The following is a 25,318-nucleotide window of genomic DNA, read 5'->3' as shown; positions in this document are numbered from 1 at the left end:
GACAGTTTGACTGGACTGGACAGTCAGGGTCAGGGTCAGGGTCAGGGTCAGGGTCAGGGTGGGTGGGAGGGACATTTTTCAGATCCCTGAGCTGGCCCATCTGTCTCTGTCCCCCAGAGAGACTCAAGCGCTCGTCCCTGGTCCCCAGCCCCCTCCCTGGTCACAGTCCTGGCGGGGAGCATCCCTCCAGCCTGAGCTACCTATTTATGTCCATCTCCTGCTCACACAAACCAGACTCCAGAGACAAACAGGGAGACATAAAAAGGAGAAGAGATGAAGATTCATTGATGCCAGAACCGACTCTATTCTGGAAAATTGAAATATTTTGTATGTAATGACAATCGAGTCACCGCGCGACCTTCCCGGAATAACTTTCCAGATATATGACAGTAACAACAGCCAGCCCGCTGGTGCTGACAGGCCGAAGGATCCCCAAAGCCACCACTTAAAAAACGCCTCCTGTGTTATTAACACTCCTCGCTTGGGGATGTTTATGGCTCGTCACTGATATCAACAGTAACAAATTTCAAGAACCTATAAATGACACCACCCCCAGAGACAAAGCCCGGAACAACCTGCCATCAACCTGCCTGGCCCAGCCTAGACCATGAACATCAAATCAGCTTCACCCGCCCTGGGCGCCTCTCGGCCCCTGATTCTCCCATCCCACTCCCTCACCTTGACCCCCAGAAGCCCCAGCTCCACCTGCATCTCTTGGCCTTTCCTGTCAGGAGCCTCCTATGATGCTGGGAGCCAGTGGGGGGGGGGGCGGGGGGTGTTCTTCCCTTCAGGATCAGGGCTTTGAGCCAGACAAGTGTTAAACATCCTGCCTGCTGCATAGACCCACCTTATACCCCTGAGAGTCGGACCCTTTCCACATCCGTCACTCATTCGCCCATTCACTGACTCACTCCTCCATACAAGTGCCTGGGCTGTGCACAGGACTCGGAGCACTGACTCCCAGCCCTAAGGGTCAGGGCAGTGCCCACCATGGGAAAGCAGACCCATCCTAAGTGCTCTGGTCCCTGTCCCAGGACCAGCTGACAGGAGGCAGAGAACAAGGCTGCTGTCAAGAAGGGCAAAGAAGCCTCACCCCCCACCCAAGCCCACCTCTGGCTGATGCTAAGAGCTGCCCTTGGAGAAGAACAGGCAGCATACGGCATGGTGACCAGGACCATGCTGACCAGGCCTTGTCCCCCACACTTGGAGCAGGCTGCTCAAGTGTGATGTGGCCCTCACACCGACTCACTGGGATACTCCACACGCTGACTTGCTTACCTGTAGCCTGAAGGTGTTTTCAGAGGGGTTCAGAGGGCCACATGAGAGGAGGCACACAAGGGACTGGGCACCCTCAGCACATGGCCGGAGCTCACTGAAGACCTTTACTATTTTGGGGGGGGGAGGGCCTGCCTTTTGCTTTGGGCTTTAATTCTCCTAAAAGGCATAGGGCCCCTCAAGGGGTACTCTGGGCCATTTGGTTTGGAGAATTTGTTTGATGGGAGAAGAGGTGTAAGGTGGGGAGAGGGGGTACAGGGGAGAAGGCAATGCCACCTCCTGGCCTCGGCCGTCCCTTCCCAGCTTTGCCCCTTGGGTGATCTGGAGCTAGTCATTCACTCCCCCTGAGCCTTGGCTCCTCCATCTGCCAGGGAGCCTCCTGAAGCCTGCCATTCACATCCGGCACCTACAGTAGTGATTTGTGGGGTGTTCTGAACAGGATCGCCATGGAAATCTAACAGGATAATGAATGTGAGAGGGCTTTGAAATACCCAGTGTTTTGTAAATGTAAGAGATTATTATTCCCATTTACCACCCTTTTAAAAAGGATATTTTCCCTCCATTCAGCCAAATTTAACTTGATGATGAAGAACCAAGTCCGGGCTTCCCAGCTATAATTTTCTTGCTTCCTTGTGCCTCTGAATATTAAAACACAAAGGCTCACATTGCCGAGAGAAACCAAAACACCAGCCTATTAGAGGCACAACTGCACAAACGGAATTCAAAGTGATATTTCCAGCAGGGCGTTCTGTTTATACAAACCTGGAGAGCACGCAAGGAGTGTCAGCAGAACTTTGAAATTAAAATCGCTCCTTTTTTTCATACACAGCTCACTCTATTATTGAGCCTGTGTCTGGGTAGCGATGGAGGTGAGAAACCACTTGGGGTTTACTTCATAATGCTAGAAATGCTAAGAGACCGGGCGGGAAGGCGCTGGCATCTGCAACACCCAAGTCAGAGGCCAAGGCCAGCCTGGAGAAATGGCTGCCACGGGGAGCTGTCCAGAGTGCTGAAAAAGGAGGGACTGGAAAAGGTTAGGGCAGGTCCTCCCCCAGTGACCATTCCTGGGACTGCCTAGGATCCTAGAGGAGAGGAAAGCGAGCCCTGGGGGCCCAAGTCCCTGTGTGAGCTGGCATGGGGGGGCGCAGGAGACCCAGGAAGAAGTGCGAAGGGGAGGGAGACGGGGCCCCACCAGAGTGACAGCTGCAGTGGAAATGAGACGAGAGGTGAGCTCAGAAACCAGAGGAACTGGAAAATAAAGTAATAAAATAGACAGATACACTCAGTGACAGCAGGGAGATAAATGAAGCAAGTTATAGGAAGGGCTCGTTTTTGTGCAAATATGTGGGGCTCTATAAAATAAGGCTGTTTATTATAAATCTGTCTTCCAAATAAGTCTTGCCATTGCCTGGGTGTTACCTGCAGTGATGTTTTCCCCTAAGACATGGAGGGCTGGGTTCCCGGGGTAAAGTGTGTCTCCATGGCTCCTTCTGTCCACAGTGGCCCTTCCTGTGGGTGAAGGGAGACTGCTGGGAGCCCAGAGAACCGGCCCTGTTTTGGTGACCTTGACCTTGATTCCAGCCCAGAGGCTGCTGGAGCCGGGCAGTGTCCTGAGATCAAGATGACTGATGTGTCTGTGGGCAGAGCCAAGGAGTCCCTTGATTCTGTCCTCAGACATCAATCAGGAGGGCTCAGCACCAGTTCCAGTGGGACAAGAGATGACAGAATGCAAAGAGGTGACAGAATCGGGTGAGACAGCAGAAAAGCTCAGGGTTTCTCAAGCCCTTCCTGTGCAGACTTGGAAAGTATAGATACCCTCTGCCCAGACTGGCTCAAGGTGTCCTTCCTGCAACCCGGGGACAGATCATAAGACTTCAGGAGGGGCTGGGGATGTGGCTCAAGTGGTAGCGCGCTCGCCTGGCATGTGTGCGGCCCAGGTTCGAACCTCAGCACCACATACAAAGATGTTGTGTCTGCCGAAAACTAAAAAATAAATAAATAAAAAGACTTCAGGAGCTTGGAGAAACTCCCAGGAGGACCTGCGTTCTCTGCCACAAGTTCTGGCCAGTACAGTTATCTCTTTTCACCAGTTTCACTTTCTGCTTTCAATGACCCATGGTCAACTAGGGTCCAAAAATGTTAAACACAAAATTCCCCAGATAGACAATTTGTAAATTTTAAGTTGCCTGCTCTTCCGAGTGTTGTGATGAAATCTTGTGCTATCCTGTGAATCACCCCCTTGCCCAGCGCAGCGAGTGATGCAAGCCTGTTGGTCACTTAGTCGCCATCTTTTCTCGGCATCACAGGGGCTTGTGTTCAGATAATCCTTGTTTTACTTGGTAACGGCCCCGACGTGCTGGAGTAATGAGGAAAAGGAGGTATCGGTGCAAAAAACATGGAAGAACCAATGAGCTTTGGTACCGTGTGGCATACCACCAGTATAGGGGAAACATAGAATGTCTGGGGCACTGTGGTATGATCTGCAGTTTCCAGCATCAACGGGAGTCTTGGAACATATGCCCACAGATAATGGGGCACTGCTTTACATCAACAAAGTAAATGAGGCCTCAAAGCTGGCAGAGTACTCAAATCTCACAGTGGCCTCTTTTCCTGCTAATCTGACATTTGGACACCCAGGAGAGGACACAGAGAGATTGTAAATGTCTCAATGGTAGGTCACCCTGAGGACTCTGGTCACACACCAGAAACTAGGATTCATGTTCCTCCCAAGAATTTACTCTCCAGTCCCAAATAATGATTGATGTAGAGTCAGAAATCAACCATTCATGCATCCAGTGACAAAGCCCAGCTCAGAGCACAAGGAGATTATTCCAAGTTCAAATGCCAGCACATATAAAATGAAACGGTCACCATTAGCAGGTTCCCTAACTTCTCCGCGCCCCTTTCTCAGATCTCCAGTGGAGCTGGTTGTAATAAGGTCCTAGGGAAAAATGAATGCAGGGAGCCACTTAGAGGGTACAGTCCAGGGCCTGGCACGGGTGGACACCAGCTCTTCTTAGCACTGTTTAGGCAGGAACTCAGCCCTGCTCCATGCACACCATAGGCGTTCAGGTGGACTTGGGTCTGTTTCCAAGTCCTCCCGTGGCAGCTGGGCATTCCTCCAACAGCAGCAGAGTCCTTACCACCACCCTTCAGGGTCACCTCGGAGGGTCTGATCATACCAGACTGCTAGATCATCACACCATCCGTCTTGTCCACCTAGGCCCTAAGGACAGGACTCTCTCCTGTGCCATCTCCACAACCCCAGGGCCGGCACATAGGACTCAGGAAAATGTTAGCTTGTGGTTAATGGGACGATGTGACCTCCCAAGCCAGACCAGATTCCACCCTAGGACAAGCCTCAGCAGATCTCCTCGGGGAAGGGGCCACCATCCAGGAGTGGAAGGCCCTCTTCTCCCAATTCCGGGCCTCCTCTTTTCATGCAACTCTGCACATTTACAAGAAACATCTGATTTCTCCCCAGCCAGAAGCCTCAGCTCCAAAGACTAACTTGAGGCCATTTACATCTCCCTCATTTTCAGGGTTCTGGCTGGAAAGGTGGCTCCTGTGGTTGATCCCAGCCAGGTCTGCTGGTGTTTTGCAGTGCCTTCCTAATTTACTGCCTTTTATGACGACAGTAAAAGGCCACACATCAGGAAGCACCATCAAACAGGACTAAACGCCCCTCTCCTCCTCAGCTCCAGCTGAGCGTTGTCATTTACACTGAAACCTTGTGGATTAGGGGGTTTACCTCCCATGGAACCAGTTTCCTCTCCCATTATGAGAATGAGAGAATTAAAATACATCCCTGTTCCTTTGATATTGAATTAGGTTAGCTCAGCTCAATTTCAAATGGCAGTTTGAAAACTGTTATGTTATTTGGGTTGCAATTTAGAGTCATCCATTTTTTCCAGGAAAAGAAATTTTTTAAAGAGTATTTTCTTTCTTTCTTTCTTTTTTTTTTTTTTTCTTGGTGGGAGTGGGGGACTGAATTCAAGGGCACTCAGCCACTGAGCCACATCCCCAGCCCTATTTTGATTTTATTTGGAGACAGGGTCTCACTGAGTTGCTTAGCGCTTTGCCTTTGCTGAGGCTGGATTTGAACTCGTGATTCTCCTGTCCCAGCTTCCTGAGCCATTGGGATTACAGGGGTGCGCCACCACACCTGGCTTTCAGAGTATTTTCCACTAATGATGGGCTGGAGAGAAAGACAAGGGAAATAAGGAATTCGTTCAAATTTCATCAGGAAATTTGCATCCCAAACAGAAATGTTGGGGAATCCAGGGCCAGGACACACCGGGCCTGTGCTGCTCCCTGCCAGGGCAGCCAGCTTCCTAGCTGACCCTGCATGAGGCAGGAAAGCCAGAAGCGGTGACCGTGAGGTCCAGCGTTAGGAGGTACACTGTCATCCACCTTCTCGCCCTCTGCCCTCCGCCATCACTACTGAACAATGCCGAGGCCGAGTTCCTGCTCTAGGGAGGGAAAACCCAACTCAGCCCAATGTCAGCAACATGGAATTTGCCATGTCTCCTGCACAGAGAGCTGCAGGCTGCCGTGGATGCAGAGGCTGGGCCATGTCCCCAAGGTCCCAACTTTTTTTTTTTTTTTCAACTCTGTTCTACCATCATCAGGGTGACCTCAAGCTCCTGCTGAGAGCCAGGTGACTGCAGCAGGCTCAGGTCCCATTATGCATGTCAGTGTCACAGGAGAGAAGGGATGGGACATCCTGTGCTCCTGCCAGTGGAGGAACCCTCTCCTGGAAGCCTGAACACTTCTCTTCATACTCACTTCTGAGTAACCCTGTGAGCGGGACACCTGCCCAATCAGGCTCACTCATCCTGCCCCGAGGCTGGTGGCCAAACAGGGAGGAATGGGTTTGGTGGGGAACACAGGCTGCACAGACAGCACAAAATCATCCACCAAAACGCCACAGAGCACGATTATTAACCTGAACACATTCAAAGAAATTGTGTGCAGGAGGCCAGAAGTAGCAAGAAAATTAACCCCCAAATACACCTGAATTAACCCAGCCCTTCAAGTTCTAAGGACAATCTTACTCTTTCCCATTGCTTGAGTCTTGAAAGTTGAACAATATGTTACCAGGAGAACCTGATGTTGAGAAACCTTGTTGCAGCCTGGCTTGCCTCCAGGATTTCCCATGATGCCTTTCTCCCTGAGGGAGGGGATAGGGGAGGATGGCTCACCAACTAGACGTGATCAGAAGTTGGAGAAAAAGAGCCAGGCCTTGCCCTGCACCCCTCTCCCTGCTTCTCTCACAGGACTTTACTTCTGAAGGATTTCGAGAGACGTCTCCCCGGGAGACAGACTGCACTTGAAGTGCAGGGCCATGCTTAGCCTTCCAGTGCCTACACCAGCACTCGCAGAGCAGGTGTCCCAAAGATGAGGGTAGAAAGGAGGGAGGAGACTGGGGGGAGAGAGGTGGGGAAAGGCCTGGGGCTGAACAGATAAGGTATGATTGAGAGCCCAACTTTGGCAAGGGCTGAGATCAGCTGATTCTTAGCTGGGGAACCAACTCAATTCAGGAGGAGGTCAGAGAGATGCAAAGGCTTCACTTTGAGAAACGGAACCTGACAGTTCAGATGAAGTCAAATGATCCTTTGACAAGAGCAGCTGGGAAAAGGTGTCACAGGAGGCAACCCTGAGGACAGGTGCAGAACAGATGGAGTGGAGAAGGTGGAGCTAGGAGAGAGAGAACTAGGGAAAGCCGGAGGGTCAAAATTCCCTCTATCGATGGGAAGGGCAGGGGCCAGGAGTAGAGAGAGGCCAGGGTCCTGACTGGGGGCTGTAGCCCAGGAGGAAGGGGGACAGGGATGGAGCAAGGCCAGGAGCCCCCCTCCCAGGGTGACTAGAAGGAAGCTACCCTAGGACAGGAGCTGCTGGTCCCAGAGCATCAAGAGCTCTGGGAGGGTCCCCTCAATGGATGCCAGGAGCCCTAAAGCCCTTCCACTTCACAGTGACAGTCCACAGCCACCTTTTTTTTTTTTTTTTTAATCTTGTCCCTGTCACCTGTCAGCATCCACAGAATTTTCACCAGGAACTGCAGCCCCAGATGCCAGGAATTTTCCGTTGGCTGCGGAGACACTTGCTAAGCTGGGTTGTGAGCCTGAGAAGGAGGTGAGGGAGGCTTCAGCACCCACCTCCAATATCAAAACTGCTGGGAGCCCCGGTGAACCTTGTCCTGGCAGCCCTGCACCACAGAGATACTCCCCTCTAAGCTAATAAGAAACGAGAAAATTAATTTCCTGTCGGTGGCTCTGCCCAGCAGACTGCTCGACACACTCCATCTCGGGCTCGCGTTCAAATGAGGGGGAGTGGGGGATGGGCGTGCCAAGCGCAGTGCTGATCCTTCTGGAAGTTTGCTGAGAAGGATGGAGAAGTCTGTGTGCACCGAGGCAGGGCAGAGGTAGGGACCATCTCTTCTGAGAAGGTCACTTTGATTTTCAATTGGCCATGGTCAGTTGCAAAATTCCGGGCACCAAGTCAGCTCTGCCGGGTTTTGGCTCCCCTGTGCCTCCAGAGTAAAGGTGCCAAGGACAGGGCCGGGAGTCTTCCCTGGGTAGCCTCGTGTGACTTTTGTAGTCATGACCAAACTTGGGTCTAAACCTCTAAAGGCAAACCAAAATAGGGCACGGTAGAACTGGACTTGACCTTTCATGTCCTGGCCCCAGAGGTGTGGGTCCTCCCACACCTGGGAAGAGGTTGGCATGTTCTTTAAGTCCTTAATCAATGGGAACTGTGTTGGGCAACCGCCATATTCTCTCTGTTAACCCTGTAATGACCCTGACATGATGGTCCCTTGTGCTATTGAGGAGTTGAGGCCAAGAGGCATTAAGTCACTTGCCCGAGATCACACAGCCTTTAAGTGGCCCAGGTGAGATTGGAGCCAAGGTCTGGCTTCATGTCCAAGTGCTTTCCGTCGTCTGGCTGCAGGCAAGATAACAGATTGGTGTACTGTTTCTTATTTTAATTCCAAAATTAGAATCTGCTACTGAAAGCAGCTGACTTCATCAGAACACATCCTTTAAGCCTTCATTCAACAAATAGCCAACAAAACAGATTGTTCTTTCAGAACAAGCCTTAAACATGGAAACTTGGGTGACTTCCTCCCTAACGGGTGGGTCTTGTGCTTCTTGGCGGAGGTGTGGGCCCTTCCTGGTGATTGAATCTCAACATGGGGAGGTTTTCCTTCCAAGGAGAGAATGAATCTCTAGTGCAATGTGGCAGCTCATTCAACATTAACGTGTCCCTGGACCGTTTCACTTATTCAACAAATATTAACCCAGCCCCCAAGATAGACGCAGAGCCACCATCTTGGACACTGGCCCTTATCAGCCCTGCCCCCTGCTCACCTGGCCATTTTCTGATGGCCTGGGTCTGTCCTCAGATCTTTATCCCAGTTCCCTGTGCCTGCACTTTCCTCCCAGGTCTCCCCAAAGCTGGCTTTTCCCTATCGTTCCAGACTCCACTCAAGGTCCCCTCCCCAGAGGCTTCCCAGAGCCACCTGAATTCATCCTGACCCCTCCGCATCCTTCATCTCCATCAACCTGTCTTTTAATGCTCCTGGCATCTCACATTATCCAGAACCATCAGCTTCTTCAAGTATTTTGTTTGTCCCTTTGAGGGAGAGATTTAGTCCTCATCACTGCAGACCTGGATCCTAGGCCAGTCCCCGGCATGCCCTGGCTCTTGAGACACCAGCTGAATAGACAAGTGAATGAGTGAAGGGACAAGTGGTGAGTGAACCGCGTGTGCCATCCGTGGAGGAGAAAACGGTCTCTAAGCCTCTGAGAATTACACCCAGGGCAGCCCACTGGCAACTGGGTGAGCTGGGAGCCCCCCCACTGGCCTCTCCCGTCAGCCAAAGCATCTCCAAGCACGGTGCCCTGTCTCCCGGACGGCAAGGGAAGCCCAGGGATAGCTAGGGAAGTTGCCTGACACCCTCCCCCTGAAGCACTTTTCAGCTTTCCCTGTAAGTACCCCTTTCCCATCAGCTCTCTCCAAAGGAGCTGCTGACCCGATTTACCTACAACCACCAGAATTAATTGCCATCCTGGGTAGCTAACGTCTTAACAGCTCCATAGCAACAGAGGTTTGCGAATGCCAGCAAGTGTTTTTTCCAAAGGGACTCTACCCCCTACACAAAATAGAACATTTTGAGTGAAATTTAAACACAGTTTTTGAACAGCACTGTTCGGATTTCTTCACACTTCACAAATGCTTTCTTTGCAAACATGGGTGTCCCAGTTACCCTGGGCTGGTGCCAAGGCCCTCAGCCCAGCGTCTGTTTTCTCAGCTTCAAGGCAGCCGCGGTGAAACTTAAAAACAAACAGGGGAGAGAGCTGTGGGTCTCCCAGCCAAGAGGGTGTGTGTGTGTGTGTGTGTGTGTGAGTGTGAGTGTGCACATGCTGACATGATGACCGTGTGTTGTTCTCTCACCCAGTGACGATCAATTAGTGATAGCAACCCAGGGTTCTGCTGTGAGATTCCGAGACCCTGGCAGAGCTTAATGCTATCTGCCACCCGCCATCTACCAGCCACCAGCCACCAGCCACCATGGTTTAGTAAAAAATTTCAAGGGCCAAGATGAAGAGTGGAGTTTTGTATGACAGGAATCATCCTGGTAGGTCCCTGCTCCCACAGAAGAAGGCAGCAGAAATTAGGTTAAAAGGAGAACCCCAGGAAGCTCAACTCGCTGGAGTACCCAGAAGGCCCTGCAGCACCATTCACCCTGCCCAGCAATGGGGGGAGAGGTGGGGTGAGGAGGGGGGTGGACAGGGAGAGTAGGTGCCACCCACTGGTGGGTGCACTTGCTCTCCTCCTAACACGGCATCCAGCCCCAGTACAGGGGCTCCCTGCAAGTGGTCCAGGCTGAACAATTCCATTCGCCACTGCCCCAAGGGCAGGGGTAGACACCTGCCTACAGGCAATGAGCTTCCTTCCGACTGAGACTCTGCTCTCAGGAAGCTGGGGTCTGGAGGAGGGAGATGGACCGTAGCCCAAAGTTGAGGGAGAAGAGTCAGGACTTGCCATTGCTGAACCAGAGGTGGAAAGGGCCTCTTTGGGCCTCTGGGCGAAGGCACTTCTCATTGGTTGGGAGAAGGAAGGGGGCTGCGAGGACAGTGCGGTGTTGGAGCTGGGTGGGAAGAAGGTGGAACATGGAGGGTTCCAGGCCTTGGGAGCAGAGTGGGCAAAGCTGTGGCAGAGCCACCAAGTGGTCCTGATTTTGGAGATGGGTGATGTGAGAGAGCATGGGGGAGGTGTAGACGGACAGCGTATTGATCTGACTTGGGAGGCTGTTGGTGTCAGGAGTGGCGTTGTGTTCACAGGAAATTAGAGCCATGGAGGTCAGCAATGGACGGCACCAGCCAAGCTGGGACTTAGAAGATGACTCCGAGAGTCCGGCCGGAACCAGTCAGGAGGCTGGGGCCAGGGCCCAGGGACAAGGCAGTGCGGGCCAGACTGGGCAGTAGCCTCAGGGACTGAGAGAAAACTCCTTGCTGTCCCCTTGCTACCTCTTCCCTTCCCTGGGCTCTGCGGGCATTAGTAGCACCCTGGAGTCGTGGCCAGCTGGGGGCTCTGTGGCTCAGTGCTGCCCCTGCTGGCAGATGCAGGTGTTGGTCTCAGGGTGATGCCTGCAGATGCCCCAAGGCAGCTGGAGGAGGCCAGGTCTTTCTATCACACCATCGAAGACAGTGGCTCCAGCAGGGTCATCAGCTCCCTGCAGGCCAGACACCCGCCCCAGTGGTGGCCTCGGCATCCACCAGAAAAGGGACATTGCAAGGCAGAGGTCGTGCAAGGATTGGGGGGTTCACTCTGCTGTTGCAGAGGGTGGGTTAGGGTAGCCCCCTCGGCTGGGCCCCTGCCTGTGGTTTCAGGACTTGGCAGCGAAGATGGGACCTGAATCTATGTTGGCATTCTGGCCATCGAGGCCCCTGGCTGCGGGACAAGCTGGCGTTGCCTGCAGGTGCAGGCTCTGGGGAGGGGCGGGCCTGCCGCAGCGGCTCTGCAGAGGGTGGCCCCAGATTCGCCTGTGTCCTTAGCACAGCAGGTCAGCGAGCTCCAGGAGCCATCGGAGAAAGGAAGAAGATAAAGAGGGATTTAAAAAGAAAATAACAAAAAGAAAAACTGTATTTTCTAACCCAAACCTTGCCCTGCAGAGGCTTTGTTAACCCCCAGTCACTCCTTCAAGACGTAACTGTTGAGGGCCACGATCACTTCAGTGATCACAATTCATCTCGTCCTACCAAGGTATAAAAGGGGAACTGGGGAACACATTAAAAAAACATACAGCCCAATTTAATCATGATTCCCGCTAAAACAATTGCCGGAATCTCACTGTTACGGTTGCCAGAGTACAAAAATCCTACAGCTGCTTGAGGGCCAGGCACCATCCATCCTCTGCCGCCTCGCAGGGGGCCCATTTGTCAGTCAAGCGAGAGCTTGGGGTTCCTGTCTTCAACAGGATTTAGTGGAGGGGCTCCCCAGGGGCTCCCCCAGAGCAGTGGGTTGCTAGGTCCCAGTCTCCTAGACTTCCCAGCTTAGAATACCTGCCCACCAGGAGGATGCCAGGCCCTTCCATCCCCCCATCGACCTCCAATCGGGGGCCTGTTCTCAGTTGAGGCCGTGAAGGAGGCCAGCGTCGGGGAGGCCAGCCTGGTTCCCAGTGTCACTTTGGCAAGCAACAGCCAGCTCTGCCCTTCTCCATCGCCTCTCTACAAAGCAGGGCAAGAGTAGCCATTGCTGCTGGGCAGTTCTGAACATCAGTGGTGGGGAGGTAGGAGGCCAGGAGAGGGGGAGGGTTGGTGGGCTCCCTGTCATCATCTTCTCCCTGACCACTGGGTGACATGGGGCAAGTCATAGCCTCTCTTGGCTCTGTTTGTCCAACTGAAAATGGAAGTGCAGGGACAAAGTGACCTAGAGGATCCCTAAGCTTCCTCCTGGTTTTATCGATCTTTAGAAGGGTCCTCAAGGGTCTTTCGTGCACACATTTAAATGCAGAAGCTTCCCAGGGAGGAGGGGAACAGAGATCCCCAGGGAAGGCCTGGGGTTCCTCTAAGGGCCTGGGAGTCGCTCCATGTCAGTCGCATCCAGATGAGGGCTAGAAATGAGCCCAAGTGACCCAAAGGATCCCATTAACCACAGGATATGGCAGGGTTAGGGTGCCACGGTAATCTCTTTAGATCCACAAAGACTCATAGAATCTCTCTAGGAAATATAGTTTTGATTTCTTCAAGCACTTGGAAGAGAGCCAAGAATTGTCTCTGAGACCCTGTTTTCATGATTGGACAAGAGTGACTGGGGTGTGGCCCATCGGAAGCTCTCTGAGGGCCTGTGCATTCACTGAAAATAAGGACACTTCCTTAGTGTTGACCAAGAATTGTGTCACCCTGCCACTACTGGCTTCTGCCTTCAAGAACTGCCTCTCCCAAGTGAGCAAAGGCTGAGTCCGTTTGGTCTGGATCCACACTGAGATTCTGTGGGACACTTTGTGGCCATGTTGGGTGGTGAGGCAGTGACAGTTGGAGAGGTCGGTGATGCTGGTACCCGGCAGTAGCTTACTGTGCATCAGGCACGGTCTGATCTCACTTCCCCTTCACAGCCACCTCAGAAAGTAGGCACGATTAGTATCCCCATTTTATAGGTGAGAAAACCAAGGCACAGAGAAATGATTGCCCAAGGCCCACAGCGAGAAAGTAGCAGAACCCAGACGCCAGTGCAGACCCGCTGGGTGCACTGCTTGTTTAGCATAGGACAGACCTGTGTCCAGCGGGGTGGGACTTTGGTGAGCTAAGTACCCGTAGTTTATGTTCCCTATGTTGCGGTAGAGGTGATCACAACCAGTCCTACTTTATGGGGTTGTCATAAGAATTAAAGGAGCTAAGTCCTATAGGACTTAGCACCAGCACCTGGAGCCTGCAGGTGGAAAGAAATGGGAGTTCCCCATAATCCCAATGGGGGTGGTAGTGGTGGCAGCTGTCACCCACCTTCTAGACAGCCTGAATTGTACAGTGAAGGACATTGTTGGCTTAACAAAAAGAAGACATCTGGTCTAAATTCAGAGTTAGGGCTCTCTGTGAGTGCAACAGAAATCTCAACTTGAACTGACTTTAGGGTAAAAGGAAACTGGGAGGGTCCACTCCCTGCAAAGTCTTGCAGTGTGCCAGATTCAGGCAGGACCACTCAGGGATTTAGTCACTGGCATCAAGACTTAGTGCCCCTACCCTCAGCTCTGCCTCCTCCACGCCACTCCCCCTTGGGCTGCATGTGTTGGCAAGAGCAGCTTCTGGGAGTGATAGGGTTCATCCTCACCAGTTCAAGTCCAGCAGGAAAGACCATCCGTGTCCTCCTATGGCTCCAGCAAAACACCAAGGACCAGCTCTGATTGCTCCCAGGGGTTCTGTCCCTGAGCAATCACCATGGCCCAGAGAAAGCCGGGCTCTGAGTGGCCAGCCCGAGACACATGGGCCACCCCTAGACTGAGTGGCAGAAATGATTGTTTCCCTAAAGAAAATTTCAGTACTTTTGTCAAAAGAACGCCAAATGCATTTGAGCCTCATCTAGCTCCGCCTCCCATCAACCACGAGGCCATTAGCAGATCACGTGGCACTTCTCTGTGCAGCGGGTGGTGCCACATGCCCAGTCTCCTCCAGAGCAGCTATGGGGAGCAGATGGACAGGAAGGCTCAGAGCACTTCGGCCCTCAGAGACTCCTTGATGGCTGGTGCCGTTGTCATCAGATGGGGCTGGTTCACTGCCTAATGGGGCACAGATCTGGTCCCAGGAGCAGGCTTGGGGTACATGTCCTTGGAGAGAGTGGGAGAGACAGGAGGGGACATGAGAGGCAGGTCCCTTTGAGGCTGGTGTACCCTGTGGATTGGGAGGGAGGGAGGTCAGAGGAGCAGGGTCTGCAGCCCTCTGAATCCTGACCACCAGGCACATGGGTGGCCTTGGCCTCTGGCTCTGCTTCCCAGGAGTTCTCTTTGTCTCTGGAAAAGATCCATGGCTTCTTGTCCCAAGGCTCGTTGGAGCAACTCTTGTGGTGATCTCTAATAAATCAAAAATTAGTTTAAGGTGAGAGCAGAAGACACACAGGACACAGACCAACAATCCCATCCAAGCTCAGACTCTGCCATCCGCAGGGCACCAGCCTGCATCTCGCCAAAACCCTAGCAAGCACGAGATGGATGGGTGGACACAGCATCCAGCTGACACTTCCAGCCTGGATCCCTCCCAACGGGGCACCAAGTATCGTGGTGACACCTGGGTTCAGGTCTACCCCCAAGCTCTCCCATCTCCTGATCTCCTTTCCTAACTCCTTATGGATCAGCCACCCAGGAACTAATGCCACCAGTTTAAAAAAAAAAAAAAAACCTCTTGATACGTTTCAGCCCTGTTTCCCTTAGCAACACATTTTGTGTCCCTCCATGTAGTTGATTTGTGGTAGCATGACCTCCCTGAGCTCCGGGGTGCAGGGACACCCTCATTCTTAGGATTTGGGGAGCTGGAGGGAAGTGCGGCCCGGGTTCGATCCTCAGCACCACATACAAACAGAGATGTTGTGTCCGCCGAAAACTAAAAAAAAAATAAATAAATATTGAAAAATTCTCTCTGTCCCCTCTCTCGCTCTCTCTTAAAAAAAAAAAAAAAAAAAAAAAGATCTGAATCGCATTCCCTTTTAGCCTTTGTCTTGCTGGACAGAGGTCCCCCCTGCTTGAGGCTGCCTACAGACCCACTCTCACCATTGCAGAGAAGCTCTGTGATAAAGGCAGCCTTCGTCATTTCCTTTCCAAGACCCAGGTCATGCCCACCTTGCCAAACGGGGCCCAACTGGTCCTGGCAACTCTGGACCAGGAGCCTCCGTGAACCACTGGGGTCCTCCAGCTGGGTCACCAAGGCCTCCGTGGGCAATTTATTTAACCCTTCCCCAGCTGCTGCCTTGCTCTCCACCACCAGGAGCCATCTGTCACTCATCTACCCATCAAAGTGACCCCGTGAGATCCTTCAATACCTGCAGAAGTTTAGCATCATCTGCAAACATGGAGATGTAACTGGACAACTCTTCTCCCAGATCACTTGTAATGATTTTAGATAAGCCGAGGCCTGGCCCCAAGCCAGTGTGAGTCCGGTGGTCTCCATCTGTCCATTCAGAAATGCTCCGCACATCTGCGCCCCGCAGGAGCCCCGGGGAGGCAGGTCTCACCGCACCATAGCTCTCCTGAGAAGCCTTCACCTGCTAGGAACCTTTGGATAGAACTTTCTCAGAGGCTTCTGAGAAGCCCAGATGGGCAGGAAACTCTGGCAACTCTTGCCTCTTTATCTGATCTGCTCACGGACGGTGACAAATCACCCCACACCCTGCATTCTCTGAACACCCAGAGCTGGCCAGGACCGGGCTGGGCATGGTCTGCCCCACTGGTATCTCTCTTCCTCACCTTCAGACCGAAGGAGCAGAGCCAGCCAACCCCTCCGCCGGCTTGGGTCCCGGAACCCTGCACCAGGTGGAAATTGTTTAACTAGATTCCCATGACTGGAAAATTCTGGTAATTGTGTAATAACAACAGCAGCAGCACTCAGCAATTACCCAGGGTTTTCCATCTTCAGACCACTTTACCCACATTAACTAATTAAGTCTCCCAGCCTCCCTTCCAGGCGGGGAGGGCTGCCAGCCACGCTCGCTTGATGAGGGCAGCCCTTTCAAAGGGCCTCGGGGATCCCCTGGTCAGCATCCTCTGCCCCCTTGCAGACCCCCGAAACCTCTTGCTGGGCATCACTCCTAGCCCCCCAGGCCCTGCTGGGCATGGGCAAGGAAACGAACAATACCTGGACTGCAGTGGGGGTCCCTGGGCCCAGCTAAAACACAGTTGATCACTGGCCTTGCCTATTCCTGGGGGCCCCAGGCCACCTTCTTAGTTCTTGCTCCCTGTCTTCCCTCTTTTTGCCGTAACTGTCCCTGACTTTGAGGACCTGGGTCTGTCCCTCGGAACTCATGTCCCTAGGAACTCATGTAGCCGTCCCTCTACCTCCCCTACGCGCCCCTGTGGCTCCTTGATATGGAAACGGGATGTCTGCAGCCTTGGCCTCCCCCAAGGAGCTCACCTGCCTGGCGGGACCCTTCCAGCTGCCCGGCCCTGTGTTCACAGCCTCGTCCTCTGCACCATCTGGCCAGTTCCCTGAACCATTTTGCACCTGTGCTGGTGTTAATCGGGCTGTTGCTGCCCCAGATCCTGAGGCTGCATACACAGCCCTCCTCCCACTAAGTCCCAGAGCCCCGGGGTCTGGGCAGAGTAGGGGTGAGGAGATCCAGGATCTGAGTGCAGGCTGGTTTGAGCAACAGGAGTCTCCACCCCTCCAACACTCTCCTCTCTGTGAACAGGGATAGCAATAGCAAACTGCATCCTCAGGAAGCCGGAGTGACTGAACCAGGACACACACATGTGGCCAAAGCTGAGGCCCAGCACACAGCTGGCTTGAGAAAGCCATCTTTGGAAACAGAGGTCCCCAGTGGAAGGTGTGTGCTCAAGGAACAGACACACTCCTGTCCCGTCTTGTGCCTAGAGCACCCAGCACACCCACAGAGATGGCAGTAGAACACAGCAGCTCCATGCGGCAGAGCCCAGGAGGACCTTCCCCCATCTGTGTGTCCTGCTGTCTGGACTGCAGGGAAAAGATCCGAGGAGACAGCAGCCTCCAGAGCCCAGTGACCCCAGGAGACCTGAGCCGCAGGTGCCACCCACTCGGGCCCTTCTTGGGAAGCAGAGTTCTCCATTTCCTTCCACCCTCCGGGTCTCAGCTCCAGGCGCTCAGGCCCTCCAGGAGGTCCTCAGTGGAGGACAGATAGGAATGGAATTCCCCCTCCAGGGGCTTGGAGACCATCAGCCCCCACCTCATACCTTTACCCAGGACAGAGAGAACAGGTGGCAAGCTGCCCAGGGCAGCTGGAGCGTGGGCAAGAGGATTTTTCTCTGCCTTGCAGCCAGGTGACACCCACAGCCCCGAGCTGCCTCCTATCATCATTTATTCATTCCCTAATAAATCCTGCTCTTCTTTCTGCCAGCTTTGCACTCCTGTTTTATGGGCTTCTACCCTCGTTGTTTATGAAGCACCCAGGTACAGGGAAGGCTGTGCCTCTTAAGACCAGGCTCATGGGGCGTAGGGAATCTGCATAAATGGCACTAATATGACAAATGCAATAATAGAAAGGGCTTGTGGCGCCAACGACGCTGATTTACTTGCTCACCTCCCTCCTTCCAGCTGGTGGCACACGGGCCGCCCCCGCACCCCCCGCGGCAAGTGGGGAGGTGTGTGGCACTATTACATGCCATTATGACTTTGTGGGTAATGTATACATTTCCACTATCACACGGCCTCTCTCCTTCATTTTTCATGAGAACTGGCACGAGATTAATGACTGAGCCACAGAAGAAACGGAACGCCATGCCACTCTGATTTATTGACCACTTAGCGTTGATGAAGCTGCAAACAAGAGTCAAACAGATGTTGCAGCTGCATTTTTCTTTATCAAAACCAAGGTCTTTTTGCATTTTTAACCACTTCTTGGGTTGCTGTCCTGCTTCCTCCACAGCAAGGGTGTTGGCTGGCTCTGGACCTCCTCCTCTCTGGTGGTGGCAGAGGAGACAGGGCTGGGGCTTAGGGACCCCACCTGGCCTCCAGCCACCAAGCATCCACCCCAGGAGTGTCCAAGAGGAGGAGGCGAGAGCCCCAGGGCTAAAATTTGAGTCCCCTTAGCGGGTCTCCAGTGAAGAGCTTGCGCTGCCCCCCCAGCTGACCCCAGGACGTGTTACACACCCAGGGTGGGCTCAGCTTGGAGGACCTGCTCAGCTTCTCCCTGCAAACTAGAACCCCTCTCCCACCTCCGTCTCCAACCCGTTACAGATTACGGAACACCCATTTAGCAGGCCACGTTGGTGGCCCTAAACGTGAGTGCTGGCTGGGGGTCAGGTCCGTCCTGAGCCCTTTACCTGCCTCACCTCCCAACAAGGTTAAGGACATTCTAAAGAACAGGCGCTAAGGCTGGAGAGGTCAGCTGCCAGCCCATATGTCTGCTGCACCCCTTTCTCCCTCATCTGGTCTTTGCCACCCAGTCTCCTTTCTGTCCCCAGCTCTGGTAGGGGTCCGGCCCTCCAGGCTGCCATGGACTGAGTCCTCATCTTGTGCTCCCTGGATGGAGGCTCTGCGAGGGGAGCTGTGGCCCCCAGGCTGGTGAGGACCAGTCGGGGAACACCTGCCCCTGTGGTAAAGTGTGAATCTGAAGTGTATGAGGCAGGAGCTGCTGCATGTTAATCCAAGTCACAAGGACCTGTAGGCACCCCCGGCTGTCCCCGTGCTGCCCACCCAGGCCCCCAATACCAAACAACAGCTTAGCCCTCCAGGAGCTGACCACAGTTTCTTGTTCAAAGCAGTTTTATTTCCTCAAATTGCTCATTGTCTTTCTAAATGGAAGCCCCACTTCAGGTTGTGGGTGACACTGGCCCTCAGAATTGGGTGGCCTTGATGCCAGGATGCTGAATGGGGTCACCCAGGCGGAGGCAGAGGCTAGGGAGGGAGAGAGCGCCCCAGCAAGCAGGCTGGATGCCCGCGGAGGAAGGGCCTGTGCGGGTAGAACCAGGACGGCACTGCAGGCAGCCGAGCGGCCGGACTGCCTGCTAGGGTGAACTCGCCGTCCTCTCAGGAAAACCACAGGACTTTTCTGGTTGGTTCGGTTCAGTTTGGGTGGCAATTGGTGGTGCGAGCAGCAGGGCTCTCGGCCATCCATGGGGCACTTCCTGCCTCTCAAAGGCCCTGCCACAACTCCCTCTGAAGCCCTGGGGAGAAAGGCAGGGCCTGTTTTCACTTCTAGATGAGGAGCCTGAAGCCCCAAGAAGCAGGGGTGGAATCTCCCAGCCCAAGACTCCTCCCAAAGGACTCTGGAACCTCCTGAGACTCCCACCACCACGTCTCCCTGGGGATCCCTATGGGGAGCCTTTACCACCAACTGAACTCCAGGACATTTGGGGTTCATCTTCAAAGGTCATGCTCACTTAGCGGGCAGCCTCTTCATCTTCCTGGAAATTCCACAGCCCAGGGCCGAGCGGCAACCCCATCCCAGTCCCTCACACAGCCACGGGGCAGCATGGAGGGCCTGCAGGATGCTAAGGCGAATCTACTTTTTCTGCCAAAACACCCCGTAAAATGTATAACTAATGACTAAAATCGCAATGTTGCCAAGAAGGGATATGTGCCCCAAATTTCTAAAAATACCTCAATTCCTCTCTTCCTAAAGCCAGCCCCAAACCAGGAGAGGTCCACCATCAACACGCCATCTGGGGAGCCCCAGCACAGGGCACACGGCGCAGGGGGTAGGGGTCAGGGGGATGGGGATGTGTAACCTGGGTCAAAGACAGAGCCGCAGGAGTCCAGTGCAGCCTGCTCCCACCTGACTCAAACCAGTCTCCTCCACCCCCACGGGCTGGGACTTCCTGCTCATTGCTTTGAAGCAACCAGAAGGGAAGGCTGAGGGGGGCCTGAGGGGACCACATGTCTGGCTCCTGTGGATTGGAGGGCAGCAGATCTAGAATCTGGAAGCCAGTGGTCACAAATGTGGGGTCCTCACCACCACTAGATCTGTGAAGCCTGGAGGCTGAGGTGCCTGGGGGTGCTCGCCAGGGACAGGGTGGGGCACCCACAGCCCTCATGGGTTCTCAGAGAGGATTCGCACCTAAAGAAGATTAGGAAGCAGCCGTGCTTTGCAGTTGTCTAGACAGGGCCTCCCGTTCAGAAGCGCTTCCCTATCCTTCATGGACCCAAACGTCCAGAGACCCCAAGCCTGGGAGGCAGAAAGACCAGAGGTCACAATTCAGCTTCATTTCAATCCTCAAAACCTGAGTGCAACATCCCAGATGCTGGGGTTCCCAGGGGCTCGTCTCTGAGGTCTGGAGATGAAGCAGATAAGTAGAGCATGAGTTGCCATCATGCCTGGGGGTGGTGAGGCGGGGGAGGCAGAGGGGAAGGCTTCCTGGAGGAGGGGGGATGCTGATCCTGTCCTCAGAGGGTAGGTAGAGACTGGCCCTTCAGGCAGACTTCAGAGCTTCCAGAAACAGCAGGAACTTCAGGGTGTGGGCTTTGATTTTTTAGCAAGCAAGGCCTCGTTGTCCTTGTTGGCACAGCCCCTGCCTGCACCTCCCCTTGGCCCCCCGCAGCCCTTCCCAGGCGCCCAGCCTGTGCTCTGCTCAGCGAGGCTGTGGGTAGGAGGCTGCAGCCTTTCATCTCCACGGGGCTGACCTGCCAGCTCCCTCCTGCGGGGCCAGGCTCCTGGTCCAGAGACTGGGATCAGAGGAAGCCCCAGGTAGACTGCTGGCCCCTGCAGCCCTTTGATCCTGCCTCACCCCACTCAGCAGCTGACACTGGCCAGGCCAGGCCAGCTCAAGTAGGAGTCCTCAGCCGGGCCCCAGCCCGGGAGGCCAGCATGCTGCTCTGCAGGGACAGGGCAGGACCAGGACTGCGCTCCACCCTCCGTTGCTTCATCCATGTGATGGGCATGGCAGATCTGCCCAGCCCACCCGCCTCTTGGGCATATTGCAAGGATAAAGTGAGACAGGAGGTGGGAAGGCATTTGGGCCAAACAAAAAGAGGCCACCAGATGTCTTGGCAGGTCTGGAACTTGGAGTCGGAGCCCTGGCTTCCCGCCCAGGCCCATCCCTCGCCAGGCACTGGGCTTTGGGCAAGCTTCACCACACTTGTCTCCAGACAGAGGGTGCCCGCCCTGCCCAGCCCGCCTCCCTGGCTAGCTCGGGCACCAAATGAGATAATGGCTGGAAAGTGCTTTGAAAAGAAGCAAGTCCTGGGCCGACGTCAGGGATTATCACTATTATTAAGGAGCGCGAGTCCCGCAATCCAGCAAAGCTGCCACAAACGAGAGGCTCCCCTTGGCGTTGATTTAATTTCCTGGTTAACTGAGCGTTGGCAAGAAAAAAACTATTTCCAACCCTTATTGGAAATCTTTTTAAATTTCTCCCGTCTACGTTCTCACACCGGTCGTGGTATAGTCTTGAGTCTTTATTTATTAATGGCTTGATTGATTCACATATTCATTTCGTGCTTTTGCTCTGACCACATCCAAAAAAGCAGGTGCAGACTTGGCTTCTCCATGCCTGGGGCCCTGCCCATCCCACTCTGGTGCTTAAACCTCAGCTGGGAAAGCTGGGGCACGGGCCGGGGCCGGCACGGGAGGGGCTTCCACACAGTGTGTTCTGTACTTTCTCGTGGGATCTCTGTATATTCTCATTAGTTTCCTTAGAATCGTACAGGAAAAAAAAAAATAGCTCAAGAAATGCCTGCAGGTTTGGGTCAAAGGGCTCAGCCATTTCTTTCCAGGTGTGTCCAGGTGCATCTGTGGAGTGATGTGATTGTTTTTAACAAATTCACAGGCTGAATAAACAGCCTGACAGCTGCCTTTTCTTTGTTTGTTTTGTTTTGCAATAGGATCTTGCTAAGTTGCTCAGGGCCTCACTAAGTTGTTGAGGCTGGCCTTGAACTTGCGATCCTCCTGCCTCAGTCTCTTGAGCTGCTGGAATTACAGGCATGCACCAGGCTCAATGGCCTCACTTTCCCAGTTGGGGGGATGGCGTGGAAAGGCCCCAAGGCCCCGTGCTCATTGCAGCAAAGCCGCTACCCCACAAAGGTCCCTTGGCGTGTAACCATCAGAAATAGCGGTGGGCAGAAGGGACGAAGGGTGTTCAGATCGAATTCCCTGGGGACAGGCTGACCCTCTTAAATAGAACCATGTGGGGGCCAGCGGTGTCCTCAAGGTCTTCAGCCTGACCAGGGGGTCTTCCATTTTTAAGCCCCAAACGGGCCTCTAAGGAGGTATCCCTAAGACCCCGGGTGGCAGCTGCCTCCTGGTGGAGGCCACAGTGGAGAGTATGGGTGGAGCTGTGTGCAGGGAGAGGACCCAGCCCTGAGAAGCAGGGGCCTCAGGCCTACAGCTCCCTCCCCCTGGGAAGAAGGGCAGGATGGCACCTGGGTGGGGAGGTCCAGCAGGCTGTGATGAGAATGCAGGCGTTGAACGCAGAGCGGGGACGAGGGACAGAGGGGCAGCTGCTAAAGGGATACAGCCGACCTCACAGATGCGGTCCTTGGTCACATGCTTACATGCTGGTGTGGAGGTCAGCGGCACCAGGGGACACTGGGCAATGTCTGAAGACTATTCCTGTTGTCACAGTAAACAAAGGAGGAGTTTAATGGCAGGGGGGTGGTAGAGGCCCTGGAGGTCACTACCTTCCCACAGTACCCAGGACGCTCCCCAACAGAGGATTACCCAGTTCCTAGCATCAGTGTGCCCAAGTCGAGCAAGCCTGGGGTGGGGACAGTCCCTGCCTGCACCTCTGGGGGCCTGGGGCACCTGCCCTGGACATCCTCTGTGCCGCCCGCATGCTGCCCGTCTCTGTGCTCTCCCCCCAGAACCCCGACATCGTCCTGGTGCACTACCTGAACGTGCCGGCCATCGAGGACTGCGGGAAGCCCTGCGGCCCCATCCTCTGCTCCATCAACACCGACAAGAAGGAGTGGGCAAAATGGACGAAGGAAGAGCTCATCGGGCAGCTGAAGCCCATGTGTGAGTAGCCGCACAGGGACCAGCCAGTGCCATCCAGGCGGGGCCAGGGAGGACCCCCAGCGGCTATGGGGTCCCAGCCACAGAGCCCCGTCTTGCTCAAATGATGGCGCTGCTGGGAACCTGGCTTTCACAAAGCTCCCTCATGTCCCTACGTCCGCTTGATCCTCAGGAGCCTCCTCTGTGACTCCCAGGCACAAGATGTCAGGTCCAGACGACAGACGTGAGGCTTAGAGACACGAAGCCACAGGGTCAAGCATGCCCGGGCCTGTGTCTCCATGCCCAGACAGGAAGCAGGGAGGCCACAGAGGGGAGGACGTGGGGCTGCCCAGCCCAGACTGGGTGGGGAACCCTTGATGGTGATGGAGCTGGATTCCATTTTGTCAGCAAAGCAAAGCTTTCTGAAGCCGTCAGGTGCGAATCACTGAGTGCAAATCACAGTGAGTCCAGGAGGCTGAGGCTCAGCTGTCCCTTGCTTCTGTGGGCCACAGCTCCTGGCCACTACAGGGCTCTTAATGCCACTCCAGCCCCTGACAGCTGGGCTCTGCAAGAACAGACCCATGTCTGCCAGGCCTGAGAGGAGCACGGAGTCGGCTGGTGCCAACAGGGGCCCAAGGGTGCAGGGTTGTCCATCACCCAGGCTCAGGCCAAGCCTGGTCCCTTCAGGACCTGAGAGAGCCCATCTGTGGGTCTCTCCAAACCTTGTCAGGCACCACATACCGCAGAGCCGCTAATGTGTCCCTTCCTTGGAGATCCAAGCTAAGGCTGGGGCCACCTGCAGTGATCAGCTCGTCCTGAGTCCCCTGGAGGCTCAGATTTGAGCATGCCCCCCCCCCCACTCAAGGCTGGGGATGAGGGTCAGGAGGGACAAAGGGTCCTCCACGGGAAGAGAGGCCTTCAAGGTGCAGTAGCTCGGCAAACACCAAACTTCAAGCTCTCATGCCATCCTCTGAGCCAAGTGTCCCCAGGTTGGGGGATCCGGCCGGTCTGGCCTCAGTGCTGCTGCCTGGAACCTGGAACCAGGTGGCCCCAGGGCCTCTCGAGGTCGGTCTCCTTGCTGCCCTCCTGTCTTCACTGGCCTCCCACCCACTCACTTTTAGAGCTCAGCCCATACAGCCCCTTCCTATAGGCCCCTCACACATGCACCCAGCATGGGGGCCTCCTCCAGACCCCCAGGGGAGACGTCTGTATGAAATCAGCCCCCATCGTGATTAGCCAGAGTGGCCTCTTCCTCCTGCTGCAGAGCATGGCGAAGCTCGGGAAGCTCCACAGAGAACTCCCGGGAGCGCCGGCTCTCTGCTCAGCACTGGGCTCACGGGGCTCATCAGAAGGAACCATGAACTGTGAGCAGGGCCCCGAGGAACAAAGGCCCTGGAGCCGAGGCCACCCAGGGACACCTTCCCAAGGCCAGACCAGTGGCCTGGCACCAGAGGGCCTGCCCCCGACTTCTGATCCAGCATTGAGGGGTGCAGGCTAGCCCTGGGTGTGGGACTCTGCCCCTCCCCACCCTGGCCTGCTCACCCTTGCTCCTGGGCCAGAGCAGGGACTGCTCATGGTGGGCTCTGGGGCCACCTGGCCAGGGCAGCAGGGAGAGCCAGAGCTGGGGAGGCAGCTGGGCCCTGGTCCTGGCTCTGAGGCTGCCTCACTGTGTGACCTCACCTCCCTCTCTGCTCTCCAGTTCCCCCTCCACAAAGGCCAAGAGTCCAGGGGCCTCTGTTCCCAGACTAGCTGCTTCCAACCAGCTGGACAGGGCTCACTCAGCTCCTGGCTTCTGTCCCATGACCAAGGACAAGGGTTCCTCCTCCCTCCCGTTTCCTGGGAGTTGGAGTCACTGCAGGTGCTTCAGGATGGCCAGAGTCAGGTGCTTCTGCCCCTTGTCCAAATCCTCAGTGTCCACTGTTGGAGATGGCAGCTGTGCCCAGGCCTGCTGTCCTTTCCCCTGTTCACCAGCAGGAGCGACTCCTGTCAGATCCCACAGCACATTAGGGCCCCTTCAGCAGAGAAAGGCCCATCACACAGCCAGGAGCAGCCGGCTGGGCACAGGCCCGGGAGTGCAGGAGCAGGGACCCGCCAAGACAAGCTTCCAAGAGGAGCCTTCCCTTGGAAGGTGGCCGCGCCCCGGCCTGGGCCTCCCAGACATCTCTCTCCTCCACAGACAGTGCTTCTCCTCAGGCCACCCCCTCACCATCTTCCCTGGCACCTCCACCTACAGGAGCGCTACTTCCCGGCTGGGTGGGGGACTTAGGCTCCTCGGACTCCAGGAGGTGAAAACCAGACCTGCGTTGGCCTGGGACGCTTAACTGGAGGGGCTGAGTGCCTGCTCAGAAACCTGCAGTGCATCACAGAAATTATGTAAAACGACAGAAACTCCCCATAAATCCAATAATGCTCCGCTCTCGGGTCTCGGGGGTGGGGG

General features: G+C 54.8%; 1 protein-coding gene across 1 annotated transcript in view; it reads left to right on the top strand.

The window, feature by feature from the left end:
* Camta1 (calmodulin binding transcription activator 1) overlaps window positions 1–25,318 on the top strand; it is a 762,517-nt gene that overhangs the window by 637,309 nt on the left and 99,890 nt on the right. The window contains exon 7 of the mRNA XM_076861374.2: window positions 22,752–22,905. Within this exon, the coding sequence (XP_076717489.2) occupies window positions 22,752–22,905 (154 nt within the window). The remainder of the gene's footprint in view (window positions 1–22,751; window positions 22,906–25,318) is intronic.

Source organism: Callospermophilus lateralis, chromosome 7 (assembly GCF_048772815.1).
Source record: "Callospermophilus lateralis isolate mCalLat2 chromosome 7, mCalLat2.hap1, whole genome shotgun sequence".
Taxonomy (NCBI): Eukaryota; Metazoa; Chordata; class Mammalia; order Rodentia; family Sciuridae; genus Callospermophilus; species Callospermophilus lateralis.
Note: the sequence above shows the minus strand (reverse complement) of the source record. Positions and strands in the feature narration are given on the sequence as shown.